Source organism: Bos taurus, chromosome 19 (assembly GCF_002263795.3).
Source record: "Bos taurus isolate L1 Dominette 01449 registration number 42190680 breed Hereford chromosome 19, ARS-UCD2.0, whole genome shotgun sequence".
Lineage (NCBI taxonomy): Eukaryota > Metazoa > Chordata > Mammalia > Artiodactyla > Bovidae > Bos > Bos taurus.
In genome coordinates this window covers 51122425-51148527 of record NC_037346.1, presented here as the reverse complement: position 1 = coordinate 51148527, position 26103 = coordinate 51122425, and the positions used below count along the sequence as shown (strand labels likewise).

Sequence of the window (26103 nt, the reverse complement as noted above, 5' to 3'; positions counted from 1 at the left end):
CCTGGAATCAGGGTGTCACTCTCTGGGGTGTGTTTCTGCATGGTGGGTGGCCCCAGCCCTTGCATGGGGCGGCCAGGTGCTGGCTGGCTGCAGTAGCCAGGACTCACCCCCCATCACATGGCAGTTGGGGCGGGCAGCGCATCTCTCGTTCAGTGCTGGCATCCTTCTTACAATTGGGTTCTGAGACAGGCAGGGCAGTGAGAGCAAGGGATGAGGTGGAGCCGCTAAGAAACACCGGTGTTTCCTGGACGCACTGTAAGTATGGATTGAACGTGGGAATGAGGAAACAGGTCATGGTGAAGGAAGTTTGCCCTTGGTCACATGAAATGTGGAAATTATATTTCCTTAGACCCTTGTTGGAGTGCCTCTAAAAACTGGTCAAGTCGCCTCAGCTGGCTTTACCATCAGAGATGTCACCAGGCCCAACCTAACCCATCAGTGATGGTGACCAGGCTGGGGTCATCCCTCTGAGATGGGCCCCCAAGCTGGGCATCACCCCTCAGGAATGGACCCAGATTCAGGTCACCTTTAGAGATAGAACCCAGGTAGGATCAGCCATCAGGACATCCAGCCTGCGTTAAGGGTGTTGACTCTTGGCATGAAATAAGATCTTTGGCGAAAATGAGTTTATTGGAATCAGAATTTCAATTCAGAACAAGCAAACTGTGTGGCAAGATGGAGAAGACAAAGGGAAGGTGAGCTTTTACTAGGTTTTAGGAGGAATTGATGCTTTTGAACTGAAGTGTCGGAGAAGACTCTTGAGTCCCTTGGACTGCAAGGAGGTCAAACCAGTCAATCATAGAGGAAATCAGTCCTGACTGTTCATTGGAAGGACTGATGCTGAAGCTGAAGCTCCAATACTTTGGCCACCTGATTTGAAGAACTGATTCATTTGGAAAAGACACTGATGCTGGGAAAGATTGAAGGCAGGAGAAGGGGACGATAGGGGAGGAGATGGTTGGATGGCCTCACCGACTCGATGGACATGAGTTTGAGGAAGCTCGGCAAGTTGGTGATGGACAGGGAAGCCTGACGTGCTGAAGTCTGTGGGGTCGCAGAGAGTCAGACACGACTGAGCGACTGAACTGAAGTGAGGAGGAAATTAGGAGGGATCTGGTTTTCCATTGGCTGCAGTGAGTAGCTTGTTTCTGAATCAGAGGAAATCTTTCTGCTGGGCCTGTGAGCTGTGGTGCTGAGGGATGCATGCATGAGAGAGCGTTCCCTTCAGAGCTTCCCGACTCCATTCTGATTGAGCTTTCCTTTGCTCATTTCCACATTTCCTCCTCCCTTTTGATCCGGTCTTTGCTTGAGAGCATCACTGATCAGTTTTAGTGGAATTGTATTTTGTCCCTCAATGCCAGGACCTTGCCTGGACATCGTGTCCCACATCAGAGAGAAAGTGCATAGTGATTGACACTGAGTGAGGCCACGTTTGAGTAACAAGGAAAGTAGAAGGAGAAACTCTCAGCCACTTTCCCTGTTAAAATCATATCTTGTAAAGAAAGTACAAGCATCAGTAGTCATCTCAAGGCACTGAGTCAACATCATTGTATTTAGTGTGCATTTCTGCAGGGGGTTGACCAGAAACATGTACGAAGTTTTAAAATAGGGAATTCCTGGTGGTTCAGTGGTTAGTACTTTGCACTTTCCCTGCCAAGAGCCCAAGTTCAATCCCTGGTTGGGGAACTAAGATCATGCAAGCTATGCAGCATGGGGAAAAAAAAAAAAAAAACAGAAACAAAACCCCAAAACTATGCAAAGCAGAATGCAAAAGTAATATATGACAACTAGCTTGTATGATGGTTCTAAACCATGACCCTAGACCTGAAGGTAGCTGAAAAATCAAAGGGCCAAGGAGAGTCAGGTGAAATTCGTGCTTGTTCCCTCATCTTGTGTAATTGAGTTTCTACTTCTCCAAAGGTGTTTATCCAAGTAGTAGTAGTTGTAGTTGCTATTGGACAAATGCCTCCTTATTCATTAAGTACGAGATCAAAGTCTCTGTGGCTGTCTAAAGTTACTTTAGTGGATGAATCAAGTGCTGGTTGTTGGGCCGCACAATTTCTGGTTATGTGCCCATTGGCACGTACTCTGACCTAAGGAGGTTTTGATGAGAACTGGCCAAATGACACAGACTTGTATAGACAGCACTTGACCAATAAAGTGGGTTCCTCCGTCGCTATGAAGTTCAAAAAGTGTTCCTTTCCAATGGTATCTGAGCCACCGAGGAGGCAGTGGCCTGGCTGGGTGGAAAAGCTTCAGTCCAATGAAAAAACATGCAAATCATTGTTGCTGTTTGGTCATTAAGTCATGTCCAACTCTTTGCAACCTCATGGGCTATAGCGCACCAGGCTCCTCTGTCCGTGGGATTTCCTGGGCAAGAATACTAGAATGGGTTGCCATTTCCTTCTCCAGAGGATCTTCCCCACCAAGGGATGGAACCTGCGTCTCCAGCATAGGCAGGGTCCTTTACCACTGAGTCACCAGGGAAGCCCTGCCAATACCAAGAATTATACCCATGAGATGGTGGGCAGCTCTGTGAAACCCACTTGCCAAACCTCAAATGGTCTGTCAGGCAATTTGGAGCGTCTGGGAGGGAGCCGCGTGGACACTTTTTCTGGATTGCATTTTCAGAATGTGACACCAACCCTGGATCCAATATCTTCCCACATAATGCTGCATAAGTGCCTGGCAGTGTCTGCTGAGAATTCATTACTCGGGAAAGCAACACTGAAGCCTGCACACTGGTGTTCAGCTTCTTAAGGCCCAGCACTGTAAACAGCGTGTCCACCTGCCCCTCACTTTATCACCACCAGTCTGGTGTAAGGGCACGATCTGTTCACTCCTGTTGGAAGAGCACTAAGTGTTGTGGGTTCAGTATCTTTTTTTCTTGATTTGCTGAGGTTTATTGGAGACCTCCACAATTGGGAATCGAGCTCTGAGGCAGGGACTGTTCAGTAGTACTGGGGTTGAGCACTGAGAATGTAGCTCCAGTATAGAAAATTCATTCCCAGTCTGGAGAGTTGTTTCTCTGAACCAATTAAGAGGGAGACTTGGAAAAACTGATTTCCTGGAGTCCCATCACTGAGAAGTGGGAGGACACTAGAAAGATGGATTGGGTGACTGAAGATGTCCAGAGCGCTTTGGTTTCTCGAAGTCTTTCTTTCAATGTCCTGGCTTCTTAAAATAATGATGAAGGCTGGGAGGACTTTGCTTAGGGGACTCTTAGCTGTTGAACTGAAATATTAAGGATTTTAATGTTTTTCTTTCTTAGTAGACTCATCTAGGGTGCAGGCTAATCGGTTTGCCAAGTTAACTATGTCTTCAGAGGACAGTTTCCCATTCTATTCTAGTTCTCTTAACCAAGAAAGTCCTGGTTTGGCCTGTTAATGAACAGAGTTGAAGGATAGGGAGACCAGCATTCTTCTGAAAAACAATTTGGAATCGACTTGTGATGGTGTGATTTATGTATAATACACATTTAGTCTTCATCCTCATTTCTGGCACAGAGCTCCTAAAACCCTTGGAATTTTCTGATTAGAGCAACAAAGATGTCTCTTGTTAGGTGAATGAGTTGGGTTTTGGACCCCACCTAAACATCGGGGCTGGCTACCAAGAGAACCAACGTGATTAGAGGGTTAGAACTTCTCAGTGTCCATTACCTCCAACTGCCCAAACTCCAGGGAGGGGAGAGGGCCTGGAAGTTGAATTAATGATTCAATCAATTATAAAACACAAAGGGCAGAATTTAGCGAACTTTCAGGTTGGTAAACATGGCAACGTGGGGAGTGTTCACTGGAGGGCGCATGGGAACTCTGCCCTTTCCCCATACCTTGTTCTAGGGCTCTTTTTCATCTGGCTGAGTCATGTTCTTTTATAACCAGTGATCTGGTAAGTAAACTGTCTCTGAGTTCTGTGAGCCACTCTAGCATATTAGTTGAACCTGAGGAGGGCGGTCTTGGGAATCCGATTTATAGCCTAGCTGTCAGTCAAGAGCAGAGGTAGCAACCTGGGCTTGCAATTGGCTTCTGAGGGCAGTTGTTCAGTCTTGCACCTCATCTTATAAAAACAGAAGGCATATAACTGCCGTTCGGGACATGCTAAATGGAAACCAGTAAGGGTGGCTGAAAAAGACCCTGATGCTGGGAAAGATTGAAGGTGGGAGAAGGGGACGACAGTGGATGAGATGGTTGGATGGCATCACTGACTCAATGGACATGAGTTTGAGTAAACTCTGAGAGTTGGTGATGGACAGGGAGGCCTGGTGTGCTGCAGTCCATGGGGTCACAGAGTCGGACGTGACTGAGTGAACTGAAGGGTGGCTGAACCCAGTGTGGGGTAGAAGGTTGGGTGCCATGGTGGCCCTGTGTGGAGGGCAAGAGCCTGTGAGCACCCCCCTAGCGGCAGCTGCTGGGACTTTGGATGGGAGAACTTCTGCTCGAGGAGGGTTTACCACCTTGCCACCTGACAATAACTGAAGCTGCCCCAGTGACTGAAGGATATAAAATGATCTTAAGCTCCAATAGCTGTGATGTCTCGGACAATGTCAGAGAAACACTTCAATGCCGGTGGCAGCGCCCAGAAGGTTTCCATATAGACATGGAAGTGGAAATGGCTTACACCAGACCAAGCTGCCTGCAGAAAGCAAGGAGGTGCAGGAAGCCTTTTCATCCGGGCAGACCCTGGAACCATGAGGAGGTGCTGGACTCTACTTGGGAGTCACTTGGACAGTGCCCTACAAACTGCTCTCGACTGGCCAACAAAGAGCTGTTCACTTTGTAAATGGCAGTTCCAAGTTGAATAGACAGCATTTTGTTTGGAAAGCTTCTACGTAAAGACCAACAAATGGAGACTGATTGAAATAGGTTAAAAAGGACCAGCTTGTTTGGGCTAAATTACATGCATTTTTCCTAGCAGTGATGAAGCACTGAGCTGTAGAAGCCCCTATGTTTGAGTTTTTACTGACTGGGGTAGTGGCCAATGGCCTGGCCGTAGGGTCAGGCAGGAGGGCAGTGGCCTCTTTAAGGATGTCCATTTGGGGCACAGTCCCATGGAAATCGATGATGACCATTTGAGGGGTGTGTTGAGTAGGACATGTCAGTGCCTATCAGAAGAACCCCTTTCCAGGTTTGGAAGGTGACCGGAACAAAGATACCCCATGTGAGATAACTACCTGGGTCCATGACATCTGTGGACATGGGCGCTGCAGCAACACTGAGATAGGCTGAATGTAGATAAACAGGCAGCCCTCATTTTATTATGCTTCACAGATAACTTCTTTTTAACAAATTGAAGGTTTGTGATAACTGTATCAAGCAAGTCTATAGGTGTCATTTTTCCAAAAGCATTTGCTCACTTCATGTCTGTCACATTTTGGCAATATTCACAGTATTTCACACTTACGGGCTGGGGAACTAAAATATTTGTGTGGCTGACTTTATTATACTTGCTTTATTGTGGTAGCCTAGAACTGGAATACTCAGCATCACAGAGGTGCCTGTAGACCTCTTGCACCCTCTGAGGTCCAAAATGCCAGTAACAATTGTCCTGTCTGCCAACATGAGACACTGAGACCATGGATCTTCATGTGCCAGGTGCACTGGTGGGCAGGCCCTGAGCACAGGGTCACGTCAGACTGGTGCCAGAAACCCAGGGCTACAAGGGGTTCTGATGTGAAGAGATGCCAACTCTGGACGGTGCTGTGCCGCCCTGGTGGTAGATGCAAATGCTCAGAATACTATGAAAGAATCACAACAGAGGATTTTGCACTAGTTTGGGTAGCTGACCATCACTTCATCAGACCAAGGAACTCACTGTGATGTCTACCGATGGGCAGATATTATTCTAGATGTTTCTGTGAAGGTGTTTTTTAGATGAGATTAACATCAGTAGACTCTATGCATAAAGCAGATTACCTTCCATAATACAGGTGGACTTCAGTTAAGACCTTAATAACAGAAGAGACTGACCTCACCCGCACAAAGAAGGCTTTGCCAGCCCATGGCCTTCAGACTATAAACATCCCATCAACCTGCTTCACCAGCCCGCTGCCCAGTCCTGCCGATTGTGGACTTGCCAGCCTCCACAACGACATGAGCTCGTTCCTGAAAATAAATGTCATTCTCTCTTTCTCCTGGTCTCTCTGTTTGTATTAATAGATACACATAGGTGCTGGATCACAGCCCCCACCCCCAGCTATACCATCCAAAATATTTCCAGAGTATCCACTGGTGGCCAGACTGTCCCAGTTAAGAACCACTGTGTATATAAATCTTTTCTGTTTCTTGCTGCTAGTTTGTGGTCTGCTTCATCTATGTCTTATACATTTCTTGACAGTTTACTCCTGAATATTAAAAACTATCACTTTGTGAATGAAAGTCACGATTCATTAAATTGTCTAACTTTACTGATATTTAAAAAATATTTTACTCATTTTTCACAGGTGGGCAACTGAATTATCTTAAACATATTGTTATATACTTATATTTCATACGACTATGATGTATACAAAAAATATTTGGGGATGGCACTAGTGTTCCAGGCCTGCTCTTAGCGTGGGGGCCAGGAGGAGGCAGTCTTTGCTATGGTCCTTGGCTGACACCTGGGGGACTCTTGCCCACTTGCCCACCCACCCTCCCAGCCAGTCTAGGAATAAGGACACCTGAGGGCAGCATCAGCACTTTTGAGAACTCAGTACTGACTTCAGGGAGCCCTGTGGCATCCTCAGGCTCTGGGGGTCCAGGGTCCATTGCGTCGACGAGCTCTGTAGGTGACTCTGGGAAAGCAGAGTGGGGAGAACACAGAATGGACGGGCTCCTCCGATGGCCAACCTTGGGAGGTGTGTTGGGGCCTAGTGGGACCGCAGCATTCAGAAGCTCACCCTGCAATCTGGGCGAGTGGGGAGTGTGCACAGGTGGCACATTCTCCAGGGAGAATGACCAGCCCCTCACCAGATTCTCAGGTTCCAGACAGCAGAACAGCTCAGAACCTTGCTCCATCCCAGATGGGAAGATGGGTTCTGGGCAGCCAGCGTGCCTTCCTGGGTCACAGTCACAGAATGGTCCCCACCAGGGCTCCAAACTTCTGCCGCGCCCATGTTCAGGTGTTACAAACACTGCAAAGCACTCTCCTACGGCCTTAGACTGACCCAGCCAGCCAGCGGCTCCCTCCAAAAACCAGCTATTCTCTCCAGGTTTCGGGAAGGCTGTCTTTAAGATTCTTCAGGATGGCTTGCCCAACCCCAGGGCCCCTTCACAGAGCGTGTTTACTCCATCTGAGAGCTGTTTCTCAGAACAACTGGGGAAACAGAAGCAGGCTGAGGATGTAGGTCAACTTGAAGCCCAGACCCCTCAGCCCACTCTCCTGGAGTGTGTACTGAGCCCCCTGCCTGGCCCCTCTGGGCCTGGACATCTGGCCCTGGGATCAGAGTGGGTGAGGCCAAAGCACAACCACAGGGGTGGCCCAGGCAGGCCAGTGTGAACTGTTCTGGCCCTAGGGAAACCTCAGGGTGTTGGGGCCCTGGGTCCCACAAGGCTAAAGGGGGCCATGCAGGCCTTCCAAAGGCCCTTGGAGCCCAGTGAGCTAGACCACCAGCTGAGACAGAGGAAGGTATTGTAGGAAACTCACAACCACACTCAGAAGCAGAGGATTTCTTACCAGACTGCAGCAGGTTTAATAGCAGCCCCAAAGGTATGCCCAAGTTGTAACCCCCAGAACCTACAAAGAGGACCTGATTTGGAAAAACAATCTTTGTACATGTGATTGTGGGTTTTGAGTTGAACTCAATCTGGATTAAGGTGGGCCCTTGTTTGTGCTCAGCTGCTCAGTTATGTCGACTCTTTGCGACCCCATGGGCTGTAGCCTGCCAGGCTCCTCTGTCCATAGACTTTTCCAGGCAACAATACTGGAGTGGGTTGCCATTTCCTACTCCAGGGGATTGTCCTGACCCAGGGATCAAACCTGTGTCTCTTGCAATTCCTGCATTGGCAGTCTGATTCTTTGTCACTGTCACGTCCTCATAAGAAGAAAAGATCATGTGAAGACAGAGGCAGAGAATGTCCCTGGTGGTACAGTGGGTAAGACTCTGCCTGCCTATGTGGGGAACATGGATTCAATCCCTGGTCTGGGAAGATGCCACGTGCCGTGGAGCAACCAAGCCTGAGTGCAACAACTACGCCCTAGAAGCCTGTACCCTAGACCCCGGGCTAGTCACTCAGTCGTGTCCAACTCTTTGGACCCGATGGACTGTAGCTCCCAGGCTCCTCTGTCCATGGAATTCTCCAGGCAAGAATACTGGAGTGGGTTGCCATTCCCTTCTCCAGGGGATCTTCCCAATTCAGGGATTGAACCCGAGTCTCCTGCATTACAGGCGATTCTTTACCGTCTAAGCCACGAGGGAAGCCCGCAACAAGAGAACCCACTGCAACAAGCCCATGCGCTACTCTTAGCCCCAGCTCTCTGCAACTAGAGAAAGCCCTCAAGCAGCAACAAAGACCCAGCACAACCAAAAAAATAAATAATAAAAACCAAAAAAAGACAAGAGTCAGGGATTCAAGTCCTGCAAGCCACAAGCCAAGGACACCATGCAGCAACCACAGCAAGGAATGGATTCTCCCTTGGAGTCTGCAAAAGGATCACCCCTGCTGATACCTCAATTTCAGACTTCTGGCTTCCAGTCCTATGACTGTTAAGTTTATGTTGCTACAAGCCACCATTTATGGTGGTTCATTACAGGGGCCCTAGGACACAAATGCACCAGCAATAGATGTAGGTGTTTTCTGCAAGCTCTCTTAGCTGAGAACACAGCAGGCCATGGGGGAACTGTGGCCTGAGGGCCTGGCCATGAGCTCACCAGCACCTCCCATACCCCATCAGAGCCTCTCTCTACCCTGGCCTACCTGTGGGATCCCTGACCACTGAGGCACCTCTGAGTAGTAAATGTTAACTGTTTCTAACCCAAAGCCTGGTTTTCCCTACCACACTGACTCATGTACCTGACGCTGTCTGTGGGGTATCCCACCGTTAGGGTACCAGAAACTTTACAGGTTTGAGCTTTTATCACAGTTGAGAGAGCAGATCTCCTGGGGAGAGGGGAACAATTCCCCTAAAACCATCCCAGGATGGTACGGGACACAAGCCACCTGGCAGGCCTGTCTTCCTCTCCCAACCCTGGAGCCAGAGGGCAGACATCAGGAGTTTCTGTAACCTGGGTGACTCAGTTTATCCATCACTGCAACTCAGCACAGAACCCCGTCTTCCAGGGCTTAGCCTGCTTTTATAAAAGCAACAGATGGCCGATGGCCAAGCAGTACCGCCTCTGCCTTGTTGCCACAGAGCAGGCCGGCCATGCTTCTCCACCCTGCAGTCAACCATTGGTTCTGTGGGTGTCCTGGAGCCAGCGCAGCACGTCTGACAAGCCAGTGCCTTTCCAGGCACTGATTTCTAAGGTGGTGATATTCTGCTTGGCGCAAGCCATGAGGTCCGGGAGCCTGATTAACGACTTCATCTCTTCTATGGTCATGTAACAGGGCAGGTCGCTGGAGTGAAAGCAGCACACATCAGAGTGGGCTGCCAGAAGCCCACCCTAGCCATCACTGGGCCCTCCCACCCCCCAGTGGGCCACCTTCCTGGTTACCCTCTACAGGAGCTCCGCCCGGGGGCACACCTGCACTCCCGCTCACCTCACAGACACGTACATTTTATTGAAGAGAATCAGAACTGATGCTTTTGCGAGTTCTTCTGCCGACAGGAGACCCAGGAGCTGCACACAGGATGCCGAGAGCTGGGTGGGGTTAGAGGCATCCACCATGAACTGGAAAGAAGTGAATGGAGATTAGGGCCCCCCTGGGATGAAATACCATCCTTGCCAAATCTCTATTCACATCACAAGCCTGGCTCAGGAAGAGCAAGGAAGGCTTCAGGAAAAGCAGAGGGGAGCGAGCTATGCAAGAATCACCAGTGTTATTTGTTTCCACCTACACGGAAGTCGCTCTACTCGTGTAGCCATTACTTTTAAAAGGAGGTGTCCCAGAATTTGGGGCATAGATCTTGCCAGGATGGGATGAACCAGGGCATACATAATTAAAACATAAAACACACAAACACACCCAGAACAATAAGACAGTGAGTGGATGACACAGTTATCTGCAGAGAAGAAATACTGTCTTCAGCAACCCTTCGGTGAGCTTTCACCTTTGCCTGGGAGCAGCAGCATTAGGGAGCAGCTGGAGTCCCAGAGGGAAGCAATTCTGGCCTGGGCCATGTTTCCTTGACTAGCATAGCTGCCTGGGAACCCAAATTCTATCTCACACAGAAAGTGAAACTGGGGACTAGACAACACTGAAATGGGGACTTTCTTCCCCAAAGGAAGGGCAAAAGACTAGGACCTACCAGGAGAGAATGACAGTTTCCATAGTAACTGGACCAGATGGGGCCCATGCAGCCCCCCAGCTCCCGGATGGTGATCTTTTTTTGAGCCACAATGTCCGTTAAATTGGTACCCACCTGTGGAAAAAACCGGGATGTAGAGACCACCACAAGCGCTTTCCCACTGGCAACTCCTGGAGAGCAATGTGCCCAGCCCTTTACACTGCGACCTAACCACTAACATAGGTCTTCTCAAGTGTTTAGGCTCTAAGGCAGAACCCACAAGGGAGGAGGTCTAAAGATGCTCCCCGGGGTGCAGGACCCACAGGGCTGGCTGTGACACCCACCAAAGGGATTCGCCCTGTGCGGGGAGAAGCAAACTCAATCTGACCAGTGGTGAGGGGCAGGCGGCTCCGGATGCCCTGCGACTCTGTCCCGGCGGAGCCACGCTCCCCGCGGTGACACCCACCACCTCCGGAAAGGTGTCTTGAACACACCCACCAGTCAGACCCCTGCTTCCAATTAAAGGAACCCAAAGCTCTGCTAATCTCAAGGGGACCCACTTCTCCTAAACCTGCAGGACGCCTACCGTGGGCCGCGTCGGGGGCGGATCGCCCAGGTCGCCCTTCCCATCCCGGGAACTCAACTGTGCCAGGAAGTCAAGGACTCTGAGTGGGGCCAAGGAGGGCTCGCCGGCCGGACCCCGCCCCCAGCCCGAGCGCCCCCGACGCACCCCGCCCCGCTCGCCACCAGCGCCCCTCGGATCCCCACGCCCCTCCGGACCCCCTCCACCCCCCGCCCGGCACGGAAGGATAGTCTGCAGGCGTTTCACCAACAGCGACTTCCCCACGCCCGTGGCCCCCAGGAGGAGACACATCCCGCTTCCCGCTCCACTCGACAGCCTTAGCTCCGAGAGCCACGCAAGGCCCACCCTCAGCTCCGCTCTCATCAGATAGACTCCGCCGCCGGGCAGCTCATTGGCTCCCGACTCTAGCCGTCTCAGTAGGCGCGGTCTAATCGGCGCCCAGCGTCTGGGGCGAGCGGAAAGACCCGCCTCCCCACGGCTTGCGGGCTGGCCGGCGACGTGCGCGTGCGCGCGTCTGAGAGGCAGGCGGAAGCGGAAGTCGGGGGCGCGCCGGCCAGCAGTGGGGATCGCCGCGGCGTCTGGTTGGGGTCCCGGGTCGCCATGGGGCGTGGCAGTGGCACCTTCGAGCGTCTCCTAGGTAACGCTGCCCCCGCTCCCCGGTGGGAAAGACCCCCGCCCCCAGTGCTCCCGGGCGACCGCCGCGCGACTCGGGCCCGGGGCGGGCGCGCAGACGACGTAAGGCCCGGCTGTCCTGGGCGCAGGGCCTGGCGCCGACCGATTGGGTGAAGGTCCGCGCAGGAGACCGGCCAGGAGCTTGGGGAAGTTAACTACCAGCGTCTGGCCAAGCGGGCCTCACGTCCTGAGTCAGGAGAATGGATGACTCAGTGAAATAGTAAAGTCTCAGTAGACCCTCTCTCCCCGCCAAAAACCTAGGTTGCCTGGAATTTGGGGATTCTGACACATACGTGGGCCCCAAGGGTGGAGCCAGCAGTGTCTTCCCTGGGACCTGCCAGCTCTTCGGAGCGCTGCTTCCCCAGGGATCCAGACCCGCGCCGTATGTCCCCACTGGGCTCCGGGAAGAAGCGCCGGGGCTAAGAAGGCGTTTCCTCTGTTGGGGTGGATAGTTGATCTTTCTGAACCTCCTGGAAGTCACAGGTTTTAGGAAGGAAAATCAATGTTTATGGACAAGCTCACTCTCCTTCAGGAAACTGTTCTGTGTTTTGGACAGGCGCTCTGGGTAGTCGAATGGTCAGCCTGAACCTGGCCTCCTTTTTCCTCACATGCGATTTCGGAGGGACCTCAGATGAGGTTCATTGAATTATCTGGGCTGAGAAACTCAGCTCATGAGATGGTTCAGCCCTTCAGTGATCAATCCAGGAGTCACTGTCAGATCCTTTTTGATCTTCTGCACGACTCCAGGGACCATGGTCCTGACTGAACTGGGAGAGCAGCCCCTGAGCCACTCATCTGTGTGTCTGAGGCCACAGTGATGTAGACTAGAGGTGGTCGTTGGAGAATCCTCCTTGGCAGGTCAACCCTGTCTGCACTCCACAAAACACTTGAGGCAGAGGACCGGGGTCTCTGTCGTTGGAGAATCCTTCTTGGCAGATCAGCCCCGTCTGCATTCCACAGAACACTTGAGGCAGAGGACCAGGGTTTCTGCTGTATGTCTCTCCAGCAGTGCCACAGCTGAGAGCTAAACAACTTCTGAAAACAAGGGACTATGAGGGATGAGACAGCAGAGCTTAGTGTTGAATTCTCGCTCCACCCCAGCAACCTGTGTGATTTCAGGCCCAGTGACTTTACCTCTCTTCACTTCTCACCTAGTTTCTTTGTCCACAGAGAAGGTGGAAATATCCCCTAATTCTTAAGGTTTGTTTGAGAGTTGAGTGAGTTCGCGTAAAGTGTTTGGAACAGCACTTGTGTGTAAAAAGCCCACATTGTCTTTCAGGAAGGACAGTGCTTTCCACCGTTATTGTCAGGTGTCAGGAGGATGGTCACGCAGTTTTCCGTTTGGTCCAGATGTCTAAAATAAAATGGGAAGGAGGCAGTTCCTCCTGCCTGTTGCTGAGCTGGGGATCCAGCTAGGGGATCACCCAGCAGGATGAGCCCCTGTAATGGTGCGTTTCTGCCTTAGACAAAGCGACCAGCCAGCTTCTTCTGGAGACTGACTGGGAGTCCATCCTCCAGATCTGTGACCTGATCCGCCAGGGGGACACGCAGTAAGTGCACCCTCGGGAGCAGGGGGTTGGCCGCACTGTGGACTGGGGTTGCTTTGTGCCCACTCATCTTCCAAGATCCTGCCCTGATGAAAGCTGAGCATGTTAGGCCCCGATGGAGTACTGTGCGGTCTGTGTGCTATGGCTCTTGAGATCTCAGGACAGTTAAAGGACTTTTTCTGTACTGTTGGGGAGTGCATGGTTACCTGGACGTTTGCCTAGGGGGTCTCAAGGACCAGATGGCCAATGGGCTTTTCCTCAGTCTTAGAAGCTGTTTTCTTCTTTTTTTTTTCTGTTTGCTTTTACAAATGCCTTTTTTTCTGTCAGGGCAAAATATGCAGTGAGTTCCATCAAGAAGAAAGTTAATGATAAGAATCCCCACGTGGCCTTGTACGCCCTAGAGGTAATCAGACCCTGTACTCCAGTCAGCCCTGGTCGGGGTGGCAGCGATGGGCGCACTGCCAACAGTGGCGGCACCAGGGACAGAGGGCTGGGCTGGGCTGGGAGCAGTGCTTCTGCTCTTCCACCTGAGGCTGACACGTGTAGCCCCTGAGGTTGACTCCAGTGTCTGTCCTTGGTGATAAAACATGGAGTTAAAAGGAGCAGGTGTAGCCCTGGCTGCTGCTTGCCTTGGAGACTGCTCTGTGGGCTTTCCTATCCAGCTGGGTGGTCTGAGGGCCGTGTTGAGGCCCACCTTGTGGGGAAGGTGGACCTGTCCAGGACGGGGAGTTCCTGCCCTGACCTGCAGCTTAAGTCTTCCCCTCGCTGGGATCTGCAGGTCATGGAGTCTGTGGTGAAGAATTGCGGCCAGACAGTCCATGATGAGGTGGCAAACAAGCAGACCATGGAGGAGCTGAAGGATCTGCTGAAGGTGGGTGCTCTTCAGGGAGCAGAGAGGCCTGTGTGGGGGAGCACCACCCCAGGGGCTTCTTGGGGCTTTGCTGGCACCTGTGTCAGAAACAGTGCCGAGGGCTGGAGGGCAAGTGTTTGTGATCCCTGCCTGGAGAGATCAGGCCTTCCCAGAAGCTAGGCAGGGCTGCATCTGGGAGTACGGAGAAGACCCCACTCCTGCAAGGTGAGGAAAACTTCCTGGGGGGCAGGAGCTGAGTCTGAAGGGTAGGGGATGCTCACTGAGTAGCAGAGAAGGTGGGGAGGAACAGTGTGTGTGTGGCCATGGCAGAGCATGTGAGTGGAGACCTGGGGTCCCCAAAAGACTTGCATAGAGCAGGGAGGCACGTGAGTTTGATGTGTTTGTGGAGGCAGAGCTGGGGAACGCAACAGAGAAGGGATGCCAGAACCCGCCCCCCACCCCACCCGCCAAGGCAGAGGAGGAAAAAGTCCTCCAGGGCCTCAAGGGGTCATCCGGGCAGGGCAGGTTTGCTGCCCACCTGTAGGGATTGTGATGTGGGCAGTGACACCAGGAGGTTGTATGATGTAGAGTGGGGTGGTGCAGCCATTCTTGGAGGTGAAGGGCGTCCCGTAGAGCTGAGGCCGCCCTAGGTGGCAACCTAGGAGCACAGCTCTGGCACCAACTCCACCACCACTGACCTGGGCCTGTTGGGTGCCTGTGGGCCTCGCAGCCTGGAGCCCATCTGAGGCTGAGCTGACAGCAGGACTTTTTCAAAGCCCTGACTGGAGGCCTGGCCAGCCCCTCCTCTGTCCTGGATGACAGAGGAAGAATTAGAACCTGTCCTCCTTGTATGGGCATGATCGTGTCCTGTTCACACGGCACGGGGTCTGAGTCCTTGGAGGGCCGGGGCTACCTGGAGAGGGGTTCACTGACTGGACCCAGGTTATAAAAAAGAGCAGGAACTCTGGCATGTGAGCTGTGGTGGGTGTCTCCTCGAAGCAACTTTCTTGACCCACTGTCCTGAGCATTGTGTGTGTATGTCATCGAGAGAGCTTTAGAAGTGGGATTGGTTGTGCTTTAATCTGCTGGAGGTGGTGGCCTTGTATGTAGGGAACTTTCTGGAGCCATTCATCCCACCTGTCTGGGCTGCCTGTGACTGGAAGGAGGCAGCTGGCTGACCGTGCGTCTGCACCCTCAGCCCAGGCTCGGTTGGCTCTGCCTGTTGCTGGCTGGCCTTAGCCAGCCCCACAGTGGGTCACAGGCTGAGGGGCTCCCTAGGTAGTCAGGGTCCTGTAGGGCACAGGGGTAAGGTGGGCAGAGACAGGTGGTGATGAGACAGTAGGGGTGGGAGAGCCTTCACTTGAGGGATTCCCCAGGTTCTCCCAGGCGTTTAGAGACCAGTGCAGGCCCTTAGTCGACAGACAGGGGGAATGGATTTGTCTTTGGGGATGGGGTTCCTGGAGGAGGCCTGGATCTGGGGAGTGGCTCCCTACATGGCCCCGTCTCCAGCTGGGGTCTGCCAGTTGCTTCCTTGTTCTGAGATATCTCTTTGGGACCTCCATGTCCTCATTTTCCTTCTTCCCTTGCCTACAGAGGCAGGTGGAAGTAAACGTCCGGAACAAGATCCTGTATCTGATTCAGGCCTGGGCACACGCCTTCCGGAACGAGCCCAAGTACAAGGTGGTCCAGGACACGTACCAGATCATGAAGGTGGAAGGTGAGTCGGGGGTGGGGGCGAGAGGGTCCGGTCCTGGGCTTGGGACGCACCATCAGGAGTTGAGGGGCTGCCCTGCACCAGGTGGGCCCAAGGGAGGCTGTGCTGGGGGCGGCACTGTGCTCTGAGCACAGTGGACTTGGGGAGTCTTACGCGGGGCTGTGGCAGCTGAGGCAGGCTTCTTCAGGCCCAGTGCGTGTTCCTCCCCGTTGTTGTACCTGTGGAGAGATGTTCGGGTTCTGGCAAGGAGAGCGGTGGATTCAGGCCGTGTTTGGAAGATTTCCTGGTGCTCCCACCAGGTGTGGATGAGAGGGCAGGCTGGGTCCTCTCCCACCTCTGCCGCACAGCTGGGCCAGGTCTTCTGACCCCAAGATGAGCCACGGAGTGGGAGCAAGGGCACTGCCTGTTGGTTGCAGGGTGAGCAGGACTGCTGACACTGTGTGATGAAGGACCCATCCAGGTCAATAAGCTGGTCTCAGACTCTCAATTCCTGAACTTCAGACATGAGAGAGAACATCCAGAGTTTATGGAGGGAATTTCCAGGCAGTCCACTGGTTAAGATTCTGGATTTTCACTGTCAGGGACCCAGATTTGATCTCTGGATGGGGAACTAAATCCCACAAGTCACACAGCATGGCCAAAAAAAAAAAACCCAACCAAAAACAAAGACTTATGGGATTTCAACGGGTCCATGGCTCAAAAAAAAAAAGCTCTGGTTTAAAAGCTCTGAGAATTGTGGTTGGCTGGAATGCAGGCCAGGAGCCAGATGGGAGGCCCAGGAAAGACCCGCGAGGCCTTGATGTGGTGGGAGCAAGGCTTGGCTCTGTGTGTGGTCCCTAGGACTCAGCGGCCGTGCGGAGCCACCCCAGCTGTGGGGCAGGCTGGCTGAGCTGCGCCCCTAGACGCCCTTGTGCAGTGTGAGGTCACTGTGCCTGCTGCCTCAGGCTCTGGGCCTCTTCTGTCTGCTCGGGGAGGAGCAGACGCCAAGGACTGGGATGTGATCGCTGGAGGCCTCAGGGCTGATGGGTAAGGACAGGTGAGGCTGGGGGCCTCACACACCAGGGCAGCATTCAGTGGTAACAGGGGCCTCCTTTTTCCAGGACACGTCTTCCCAGAGTTCAAGGAAAGCGATGCCATGTTTGCTGCGGAGAGAGTGAGTTCACAGGGTGCTGGGTCCAGGAGTTAGGCTGCTTGCAGGAGGCAGAAGGGAGACCCTGGGATCTGGGCTTGTTGGGAGCAGGAGAGCTGCTAATTGATCTCAACGTGAGAATGCCCTTTGAGTAGAATATGCAGCTTTGTCTGCAGGTTGAGAAAGGAACCTGGTTGAAGGTGCCTTAGGGCTGTGGTTCCCAGTTAAATACTTCCATGTCCCTGAAGCTGTGGGAAGTCTTGCAGTCTTTAGAAAGAAAAGAGGACCATTTTGGAGGGAGGTCTTCCTCGAGTCACGTCTGCAGTGGGTTGGCCGCAGCCCCCTGCAGCCCCTGCACCCCTTGTGGAAAGCGGGGTGGCCAGGGAGGGCCAGGGCGTGTGACCTGACTCTGCCCGTCCCCAGGCCCCTGACTGGGTGGATGCTGAGGAGTGCCACCGGTGCCGGGTGCAGTTTGGGGTCATGACCCGCAAGGTGAGTGCGCCTGCCTCAGGGAGGGCCCCAGCTCCCCACCTGGCCAGGACAGACCCCAAGCCTCCCGCTGTTACCACAAGGCCACTGCGCGCACAGCAGGCCCTTTCACTCTGGACTGGGACCTGGCGGCGTGGGGAGTGAGGTCACCTGGGATCTGTGTCCAATGGTCAGTGCCCTCAGGCAAAGTTCAGGCAAGGCTGCACTCCTGGGGAACGCAAGCACCCCATGCCCAGGGGTTTGGGTCTGCATTGCCTCGGCCAGTAGCCCCCTCGCTGAGTCTCCTCAGCTGACTTGGCTTGTCTGGCTTGGACCTTCCCTCTGCTCACTGAAGCTGGGGCCTGGGACATCTGAGCAGACTCCTCAGACTCACTGTACAGCAAAACTCACTCATTAGGACAGCTTATGTGTTCTTGTGTGAACTTTTTTTGTCAGCGTGACTACTTTTCCTCAAAGTGGAGCCTATAACTGGGAGCTCGCGAGTGTGCCCTGTTCCCCAGGTCCTTTGTGGCCTCCCAAGCTCACCTTCTGCCCACCCCAGCCTGGGAGGCCCAGCCTGGCACTTCCTGCAGCGGGTGGTGCTGGGCAGAAGGTGGAGTGAAGAGTGGCTGACCAGGCCTCCCTGACCACCCCGTGTCACAGCACCACTGCCGGGCGTGTGGCCAGATCTTCTGCGGCAAGTGCTCTTCCAAGTACTCCACCATCCCCAAGTTCGGCATTGAGAAGGAGGTGCGGGTGTGTGAGCCCTGCTTTGAGCAGCTCAACAAGTGAGTCCCTTGGGACACTGGAGCTAGGGTGGTGCCCGGCAGGGCCCCTAGGTCTGAGTCCTGCTGGCTAGTTGCTTGGGTTTGTTTATAAAGTGTTGGGAGAAGAGACACAGGAGTTGCCTGGAGACCCTCACCCCACGACAGTAAATTGCCTTTCTGCAGCCCCATTGACTCCATCTCTCTCTCTCTCACACACACACACCACCCCCACCCTCCCAGGCTTGTGTGCCCACACACACCTTGTATCCTGAACCAGTCAAGAGTGAGCCGCGGGCACCCTGTCCCTCTCCCCTCAACTCCCATGTGTGCTTCCCAAGGGGAACTTTTCCCACGAGACTGCTGGTAGCAGTCGAGTGGGGCATTTGGCATCAGTGCAGTTAGTCCCTGTTCAGGGTTCCCAAGTCCCAGTAACGTCCCATGGTGGTTCGGTCCTGTTAGGACCCAGCCGCCTCCTCAGCTCTCTAACCTGGTGAGTTTGAGCCTCTTTTTCTTTTGTGACAAGGACATCGCTGAGGGGCCTAGGCTGTTTGAGGCACATCTCTGGGTTTGGGTCCAGGGTTTCCTTGTGGTGACAGTCAGGCTCAGTGTGGCTGGCCCAGGAGCCCGTGTTGTCCATCTTCCCAGCATCAGGGATGGGATCTGATCTTTTGGGGAAGTGGTATCTGTAGGCTGCTGCATTGGGAGGTGTTTTCTTTGGAAAGCCGCAGCGTGGCGGGTGTTGGAGCCCCATTTCCAGGAAAGGAGCTGTCTTTTAGGCCAGTGACTTGCCCAGGGCCCTGCAGCCCAGAGGTGACAACTGGTTCATGGGTCCAGCTTTTCTCTGGAGTGTGGTCTGCGGAACTTCTGTCTTCCTTCCCTGAGGGTGTCAGAGGGGAGCCCCAGGCTGTTTGCAAGAACACATGGGGGTGGGATACAGCGCCTGGTGACACACGGCATCCTGTCTCCTCCAGGAAAGCGGAGGGAAAAGCGGCCTCGACGACGGAGCTGCCCCCGGAGTACCTGACCAGCCCGCTGTCTCAGCAGTCGCAGGTACTGCCCGGGCCTCTGGGGGCACCTTGACCCTTGGCCCCGCTAACTCTGCCCTGTCATCCTCAGCTGCCCCCTAAAAGGGATGAGACAGCCCTGCAGGAAGAGGAGGAGCTGCAGCTGGCCCTGGCCCTGTCTCAGTCGGAGGCCGAGGAGAAGGAACGGATGGTGAGCGGGGGCAGCCTTGCTGAGTCTGGGGGTGCCCGGGAAAGTGCGGCGTGCACCTCGGACACCTCCTCCTGGTCATCCTGCAGAGGCAGAAGTCGGCCTATACCGCGTACCCCAAGGCGGAACCCACGCCCGTGGCCTCCTCAGCACCCCCCGCCAGCAGCCTGTATTCTTCGCCTGTGGTGAGCCTGCCCTTCAGCTCAGCCCCAGCGGCTTGGACCCCCTTCCTATGGGATGGGGGGGGCAAGCGATTGTGCCTCAGCAGGGATGCTTGAGTCTCCTGGGCAGGGGCAGAGGCAGCCTGGTACCCACAGGTCTCGGCTCCCTGGTCAGGACCCCGGTGGAGCAGAGGACACTGCAAGGGCTGGAGGCCTCACTGTCGAGACCCCAGTGTCTTCCATACCCCCCAAGCGGGAGGAGCTGGGGACACCTTGGGTCAAAGTGCTCTGTTTTTCTAGCCTCCAGTGAGGCCGTCACAGGTCTGTTTGCTAGAGGTGGACCGAATTCTTTCTGTAAAAAGGAGGAAGGTGGCAGGTGGGGCAGAGGTTTAGAAAGTCATTTGCAAACCCTGCAGGGCACTGTGGGTGGAGCTGAGAGAAGCCCTGCCAGTTGCCCACCCAACCCTGTGGTCAGTGGGAGGGCTGGTGGGGCAGCACCCTGCATCCCATCTACAGTTACGGAGCCCCTTGGCGCTTGAACAGGCTTTGGCCAGTGTGCAGGGTCCACTCTCATGGCTATATCATCCAGGCCACTCCTCTGGCCTGTGGCCTCTCACATCCACCATGTCTCCCCAGAACTCGTCGGCGCCTCTGGCTGAGGACATCGATCCTGAGGTGAGGATACCCCAAGTGTGGTGCTTTCCCCTCGCTGCTTCCTGGCCGTTGGGAGTGACCCCCTCTTGCCTGTGCAGCTTGCGCGGTACCTGAACCGGAACTACTGGGAGAAGAAGCAGGAGGAGGCTCGGAAGAGCCCCACGCCGTCCGCGCCGGTGCCTCTGACAGAGCCCACGGCCCAGCCTGGGGAGGGACACGCAATCCCTGCCAACGTGGAGGTAAGGGGCCACTCTCAGGCTTCAGACTGTGGTCCCTTGGGAGAGGGACACCAGGATAGGCAGAAATGGAGTCTCACTGTCTGGTCTCTTCCAGACTTCCCTCCCAGAGACAGACCCTCAGGCCGTAACTGCAGCCGGAGCTGCCTTTAGTGAGGTAAGCCATGACTCCCTTCTCAGGCTGGGGGCAGACTTGGCCTCCCGGAGTGCAGAGCGCCAGGCTCACAGCGGCCCCCCAGAGGTGGGCTCTTGCCACTTACAGCTCTCCAGTGAACGCCTCTGGGTTGGCCGCAGGCTCTGCTCAGCGCCTTGCTGTCTACCCCGAACAGGCTGGAATATTCTGGGGCTCTGCACTTTGGTGCCCAGTGGAGTAAGAGGCCAGGGCCAGGACAGCTTCGTCTCGGCCACGCTGTGCCTGTGGGCAAAAGCCGAGCCTCCCTGGGCCTCCGTTTCCTCCCTTGTGAACCGGGTGCTGGGGGCGCCTCTCGCAGACCCCCCAGGAGGACCCAGTCAGTCCTGCAGCAAGCTCAGAGCTTAGCACCTGGCTCAGCCGGACAGAGGGATCCTGTCCCCACTCGCGCTGGGGGTGTGGGAGGTGCTCAGGCAGACTCCTGTGCCCCGGCAGCAGTACCAGAATGGGGAGTCCGAGGAGAGCCACGCACAGTTCCTGAAGGCCCTCCAGAATGCCGTCACCACCTTCGTCAACCGCATGAAGAGCAACCACGTGCGGGGCCGCAGCATCACCAACGACTCGGCCGTGCTGTCCCTCTTCCAGTCCATCAACACCATGCACCCCCAGCTGCTGGAGCTGCTCAACCAGCTGGATGAGCGCAGGTGTACGTGCACCCTCCCAGGTGTCCCTCCAGGCCTCGGGGGCTCCCATCGGGCCTGCCACACCCGCTAGGGGCAGTGGGTACCTTCTGGGCCAGGCATTATTGCGCCTGGGGTGGTGTGGGCAGGGCTGCCGCGAGGGACCTTGGGCTCTGCATGAGGGAGTCCCAGTGGCAGATGTCCCACTGAGCACAGTGAGCTGGCGGGAGTGTGTATGTGTACGTATGTGTTCCCACACATGTGCATGTGCGTCCACCTGCCCTGGAGCCCCTATGCCAGCTGCACCCTGTAGACAGGTGCTCAGCTGGGCCCTGCCATTTCCCAAGCCAGGCTGGGCAGCAGTGCCCACTGCTGGGCAGCTTGTGTTCCAGCCAATACCAAGGCCCCCAGCTTGCCCCCTCCCCACAGTATACTACGAGGGACTGCAGGACAAGCTGGCACAGATCCGTGATGCCCGGGGGGCACTCAGCGCCCTGCGGGAGGAGCACCGGGAGAAGCTTCGCCGCGCAGCTGAGGAGGCTGAGCGCCAGCGCCAGATCCAGCTGGCCCAGAAGCTGGAGATCATGCGGCAGAAGAAGCAGGTGCGGCGGTGGCGGCCTGCCCAGCTGTAGGGTGTGGGGCCAGAGCCGGCCCTGACGCCTGCCTCGTGGTCCACAGGAGTACTTAGAGGTGCAGCGGCAGCTGGCCATCCAGCGCCTGCAGGAGCAGGAGAAGGAGCGGCAAATGCGCCTGGAGCAGCAGAAGCAGACCATCCAGATGCGGGCCCAGATGCCCGCTTTCTCCCTGCCCTACGCCCAGGCACGTGCCAACCACACACCCCGGTCCCTCGGGGCACCCTGGTGACGGACAAGGGCCCTGAAAGTGGTCTCTCTGTCTCCAGCTCCAGGCCATGCCTGCAGCAGGGGGCGTGCTGTACCAGCCTTCCGGCCCGGCGAGCTTCGCGGGCACCTTCAGCCCGGCCGGCTCGGTGGAGGGCTCGCCCATGCACACCATGTACATGAGTCAGCCGGCCCCGGCTGCCAGCGGCCCCTACCCCAGCATGCCAGCAGCCGCAGCAGGTAACAGAGTGGGGTGGGGCAGGAGGGTGGGGGGCCAACAGCCAAGACGAACCCCAGACCGCTACCCTTTCCTTCTTTTGTTGTGTTGGTGTGATCGCAAACTTACAGAACAGTCGGCAGAGCAGTACACAGTGTTTTTCAGATTCACACTCTCTCCCCACACTCAGCCACACTCACTCTCTTCTGACCCAATTTAGGGGGAGTGGCGGGTGTGACACCCTTCACTACTAGAGGCCTCTACGTTTGCTAGATCAGGATGCTCTGCAGGGCCTGGGCACAGGTGCCAGACAAGGAGCCCAGAGGCCCTGGTGTGACTGCATCTGCGGCTGGCTCGCGCTCACACGGCCCCAGGGCCTCACCTGTGCCAACAGGAAACCCGGCCCCTGTTTAGCTGTCCTCCCTCTTAGAACGTTCTGTGGGCTTCTCTGACACTGACTTCCCAAAGACCGCTGGCCTGTCGTCTTGCAGACCATTTGGGCTGTGACTGGTCTTCTGAGAGTGTGACATTCTGTGGGTCCTTTCCTGTTTTTGTTGATTTCACTTACTATTCTTTTGTGAGAATGTGAAACACAAACTTATTTCTGTAAGTCACAAGGAAAAGGGAAACTCAAGCCCCTGTCCCTTGCCCCATCCTCAGAGTTCTGAGCTCTCTCCTCTGTCTGCAGACCCCAGCATGGTGAGCGCTTACATGTACCCAGCAGGGGCGGCTGGTGCACAGGCAGCCGCACAGGGCCCCGCAGGGCCCACCACCAGCCCAGCCTACTCATCATACCAGCCTACTCCCACGCAGGGCTATCAGGTAGGTGGGGAGGCCGCCCCTTCCCTACAAGGGCCCTAGGCCCAACTGTCTCCCATCGCCCTCTCTCCTCCACAGACCGTGGCCTCCCAGGCCCCACAGAGCCTCCCAGCCATCTCCCAGCCCCCGCAGTCTGGTACGATGGGCTACATGGGGAGCCAGTCAGTGTCCATGGGCTACCAGCCTTATAGCATGCAGGTGAGAGGCTGTCGGGGGGCCTCAGATGGGAGGAGCAGGGCCTTTTGGGGTGGGAGCATGCTGGGCAGGCTCCATGCTCTGCTCACTGCCCCATGTCCCCTCCACTGCCTCTCTGCTGGTTGGCATTGACCTGGTTACAGAGCTGCTTTCTTAGCATGGGGCTGTTTCATTGTCCACAGAATCTCATGCCGACCCTCCCCGGCCAAGACGCGCCTCTGCCGCCCCCACAGCAACCCTATATCTCAGGGCAGCAGCCCGTGTACCAGCAGGTGAGCCTCTCCTGGGACCACCGTGGGTCATGACGGGACAGGCTTCACTGTGGACCCCATCTGCAGTGGGGCTGCCCTGGGAAGTGCGGCTGGCGTGGGCCAGGATTGCTGCTCTTCAGGCAGGACCAGGACAGGCACATAGCAATAGCTGTTGGGTGTCAAAACCATATGTTTACTTAAAAGCCCGAGGCCCCATCTACTCAGCTCCAGAGACATGAATCCGGAATGCCTGGGGAGTGGGCTCTGCTGGGGACAGGAAGAGGACAGGGAATCTGTGATGACTGGAGGAAGGGAAGGAGTCAGGAGCATGGGCTTGAGGGGCCTAAATACTGGGCCAGGCTGGTTTGTGGAGTGTTTTGGAGAGGAGCTGGTAGAGGATGGGGAGGCTGGGGCCTGAAGAGGGAAGTCAGACCACTGGCCTGTGTGTCCTCCCACAGATGGCGCCCTCCAGCGGCCCTCCTCAGCAGCAGCCCCCAGTGGCCCAGCAGCCCCCAGCACAGGGCCCGCCAGCACAGGGCAGTGAAGCCCAGCTCATCTCGTTTGACTGACCCCGGCTGGGAGCTCCCCATCGAGAGTAACACTACGGTTCTCCAAAACTGCCGCCTCCATCTCTAACTAGCGTGGTCCTCCTGCCTCGCGCTCTACCCTCTGCGTGGGCGGGGTGGCCCTTCACTCCGGCCCTCCTCCGTCTTTGTCCTTGCCTGCCAGCTCCTGGTTCGCCTAGGCCCCATCCTTGTCTCTGGCTCCTTAAGTTCATGTCTGACTCCTTTCCCCAGGGCTGGGCCTCGGGGAGGAGGGTGGAAGGGAAGGACCTTCCCTGAGAGGAAGCCCCCAGCCTAGTTATGTCGGGTTCTGTGAGGGCTGGCCAGAGTGGGGTCTCTGCCCCGCACAGCTCATGCCCTCCCATCCCCACCCGGGAGACCTTGAGGCCATGGTCTGTGACTAGTGTGAGTGCTCCCCAGAGTTCTCCAGCATGGCCCCCCAGGCTGTCAGCAGGGATGCTCCTGGCCCTCACAGGAAGGGTGGGGCCTGTCTCCAGCTTCTCTGCTTCTGAGCTGCCATCTTATCCAGTGCCCTGAGTAGATGGAATGGAACAGCGATAATAAAAATGTCTTTCAACAAGTATCAGGGTGTCTGCTCAGAGGGAAAGTGCTGGGCAGCTGTTTCAGTTCTGGGTGGGTGTGTGGGTGCCTCCTCACAGGCCAGCTGCCCCTCGCCCCAGGCCTAGCTCCACAGGAGTCTCAACTGGTGCACGCTACTTGGCCTTGAGATTGGTTGTCTTTCTCCCTGAGATTGAGCACCAAGGACCTGTGCCCTCTCCACCCAGCTGCCCTGACTCCTGGGAGAGGCGTGTGGGGCCTGGGCTCTAGTCTGAGTGCACTGTCAGAATTGTAGCCTAGAAGAAAATGTTCATGACAACATAGACTCACGGCATCTCACATCCAGGGTTCAGTACGTTTCGTAAACTAAGTGTGCAGACCTCTTGGGTGACTCCCCTTGTTAGCTCTTCTATGAAGCAATGCAGTAGTTTAATGGGCTCAGAGCTCAGGTCAAAAGCCCGCCCAGGATCACAGAGATGCTGGGCAAAAGGAAGCCCAGCCTTCTTCGACCTAAAGTCAGGATTGTTATCCCTGGGCTCTTAGAAAATCACCTATGGTATCTAGGACAGAAGGAGAGCGGTATGTCCTCTGCTGCATTTAAGGAGCAAAGGCCCTAGGACCCGAAGGGCTGGGGATACCCCATGTGTCAGATATTTGGGAGCTGAACTAAGAGGCAAGAGTGCCGAGGATTCGGGCAGCTGGAGACAAGAGTCCAGGCTTACAAATTCTCCCAAGGACCCCATCCTCGACCCCTTCGGGCTCAATCTCAACCCTTGGCAGACGCTGCAAGCAGAGTTTATAGCTCGCTGCGGGTCTGGTTCAGGCGGAGAGTGGTGGCTTCGCTACTGCGGCTGCCAGGACGGAAGGACCAAATATGCTCCCGAGCTGGCCTGCAAGACATCCGTTTAGATACAGGAGACCGAGGAGAAAGCGGCCCAGAGGGCTGGGGAGCTCCCTCCCACCAGGTGACCACAGGCCACGGGCGGCTGGGCCCCCAGAACGGACTTTAGGAGAAAGGGCACTAGGGATGCCCGGGCGTGCCCTGCGGCAGCACAAACGTCATATGCCCGGACTCTGCTGCAGGTGTCACTGTGCCGTTCAACAGGGTCAGGTCCCTGCCCGTCGTCCCTAGTGTATCGAGGGCCCAGTCGGCTTCCCCGACTCGAACGAACCCTGGCGCCGGGTCTCAGCCTTCTCTCGGCTTCATTCGCCCCTCGGCGGGAAGGACCCAGGTCAGCCGCCGTCCGGCCCCCCGCCCCCTCAACGAAGCTCTGCGCCTGCGCCGCTCGTTGTCTTTTGCGTAATCTCGCGGAGCGAGAGGAGACAAGTCGAGTTGAGGCTAGAGCGTCCTTCTCCAGCTTGTGTGCGCGACTGTCCTGCAGGCTAGAACGTACTACCCAACTCTATGCTCGGTAGTCTTGGCGGCTAGAGTGTCCTCCCCAGCTCGTGTGTCCTGTGACCCCGGCGGCTAGAGCGTCCCGCCTACTAGGATC

The 26103-nt window shown here is 55.5% G+C and overlaps 2 protein-coding genes across 12 annotated transcripts; one reads left to right on the top strand and one right to left on the bottom strand.

Moving 5' to 3' along the window:
- Window positions 1-15: 15 nt before the first annotated feature.
- ARL16 (ADP ribosylation factor like GTPase 16) lies at window positions 16-11399 on the bottom strand. Of its 9 annotated transcripts, none has more exons than XM_059878611.1 (5): window positions 11179-11291; window positions 10952-11010; window positions 10387-10500; window positions 9693-9808; window positions 16-253 (listed from the first exon to the last, which is right to left on the bottom strand). In XM_059878611.1, the coding sequence occupies exons 1-5, from the start codon at window positions 11237-11239 to the stop codon at window positions 16-18; spliced, it is 588 nt and encodes a 195-aa protein (XP_059734594.1). In that variant the 5' UTR covers window positions 11240-11291. The 9 variants fall into 9 exon arrangements, with proteins under 9 accessions (XP_059734594.1, XP_024836752.2, XP_024836753.2 ...); XM_024980984.2 differs by lacking the exon at window positions 16-253 and adding an exon at window positions 610-3234 and having other exon boundaries at window positions 9678-9808; XM_024980985.2 differs by lacking the exon at window positions 16-253 and adding an exon at window positions 610-3234.
- Window positions 11400-11488: 89 nt separating this feature from the next.
- HGS (hepatocyte growth factor-regulated tyrosine kinase substrate) lies at window positions 11489-24635 on the top strand. 3 transcript variants are annotated; one of them, XM_005221033.5, is made up of 22 exons: window positions 11489-11585; window positions 13086-13170; window positions 13495-13570; window positions 13946-14038; window positions 15611-15734; window positions 16832-16884; window positions 17284-17352; window positions 17992-18116; window positions 19067-19145; window positions 19212-19310; window positions 19397-19492; window positions 20105-20143; window positions 20221-20361; window positions 20456-20515; window positions 20984-21194; window positions 21598-21770; window positions 21847-21987; window positions 22070-22247; window positions 22913-23046; window positions 23122-23241; window positions 23421-23510; window positions 23948-24635. In XM_005221033.5, exons 1-22 carry the CDS (start codon window positions 11549-11551, stop codon window positions 24056-24058), a joined length of 2334 nt encoding a protein of 777 aa, XP_005221090.1. In that variant the 5' UTR covers window positions 11489-11548; the 3' UTR covers window positions 24059-24635.
- Window positions 24636-26103: the final 1468 nt, after the last annotated feature.

Excerpts from the sequence above, each read along its gene's own strand:
- HGS (XM_005221033.5), top strand. The coding sequence starts at position 11,549 with ATGGGGCGTGGCAGTGGCACCTTCGAGCGTCTCCTAG. Across the intron at positions 13,171-13,494 it reads ATCCGCCAGGGGGACACGCA|GGCAAAATATGCAGTGAGTT; the intron begins GTAAGTGCACCC and ends TTTTTCTGTCAG. Across the intron at positions 23,047-23,121 it reads CTCCCACGCAGGGCTATCAG|ACCGTGGCCTCCCAGGCCCC; the intron begins GTAGGTGGGGAG and ends TCTCCTCCACAG.
- ARL16 (XM_024980984.2), bottom strand. The coding sequence starts at position 11,239 with ATGTGTCTCCTCCTGGGGGCCACGGGCGTGGGGAAGTCGCTGTTGGTG. Across the intron at positions 10,501-10,951 it reads CGCCCCCGACGCGGCCCACG|GTGGGTACCAATTTAACGGA; the intron begins GTAGGCGTCCTG and ends TTTTTTCCACAG. Across the intron at positions 9,809-10,386 it reads GAAACTGTCATTCTCTCCTG|TTCATGGTGGATGCCTCTAA; the intron begins GTAGGTCCTAGT and ends ACTTCTTTCCAG.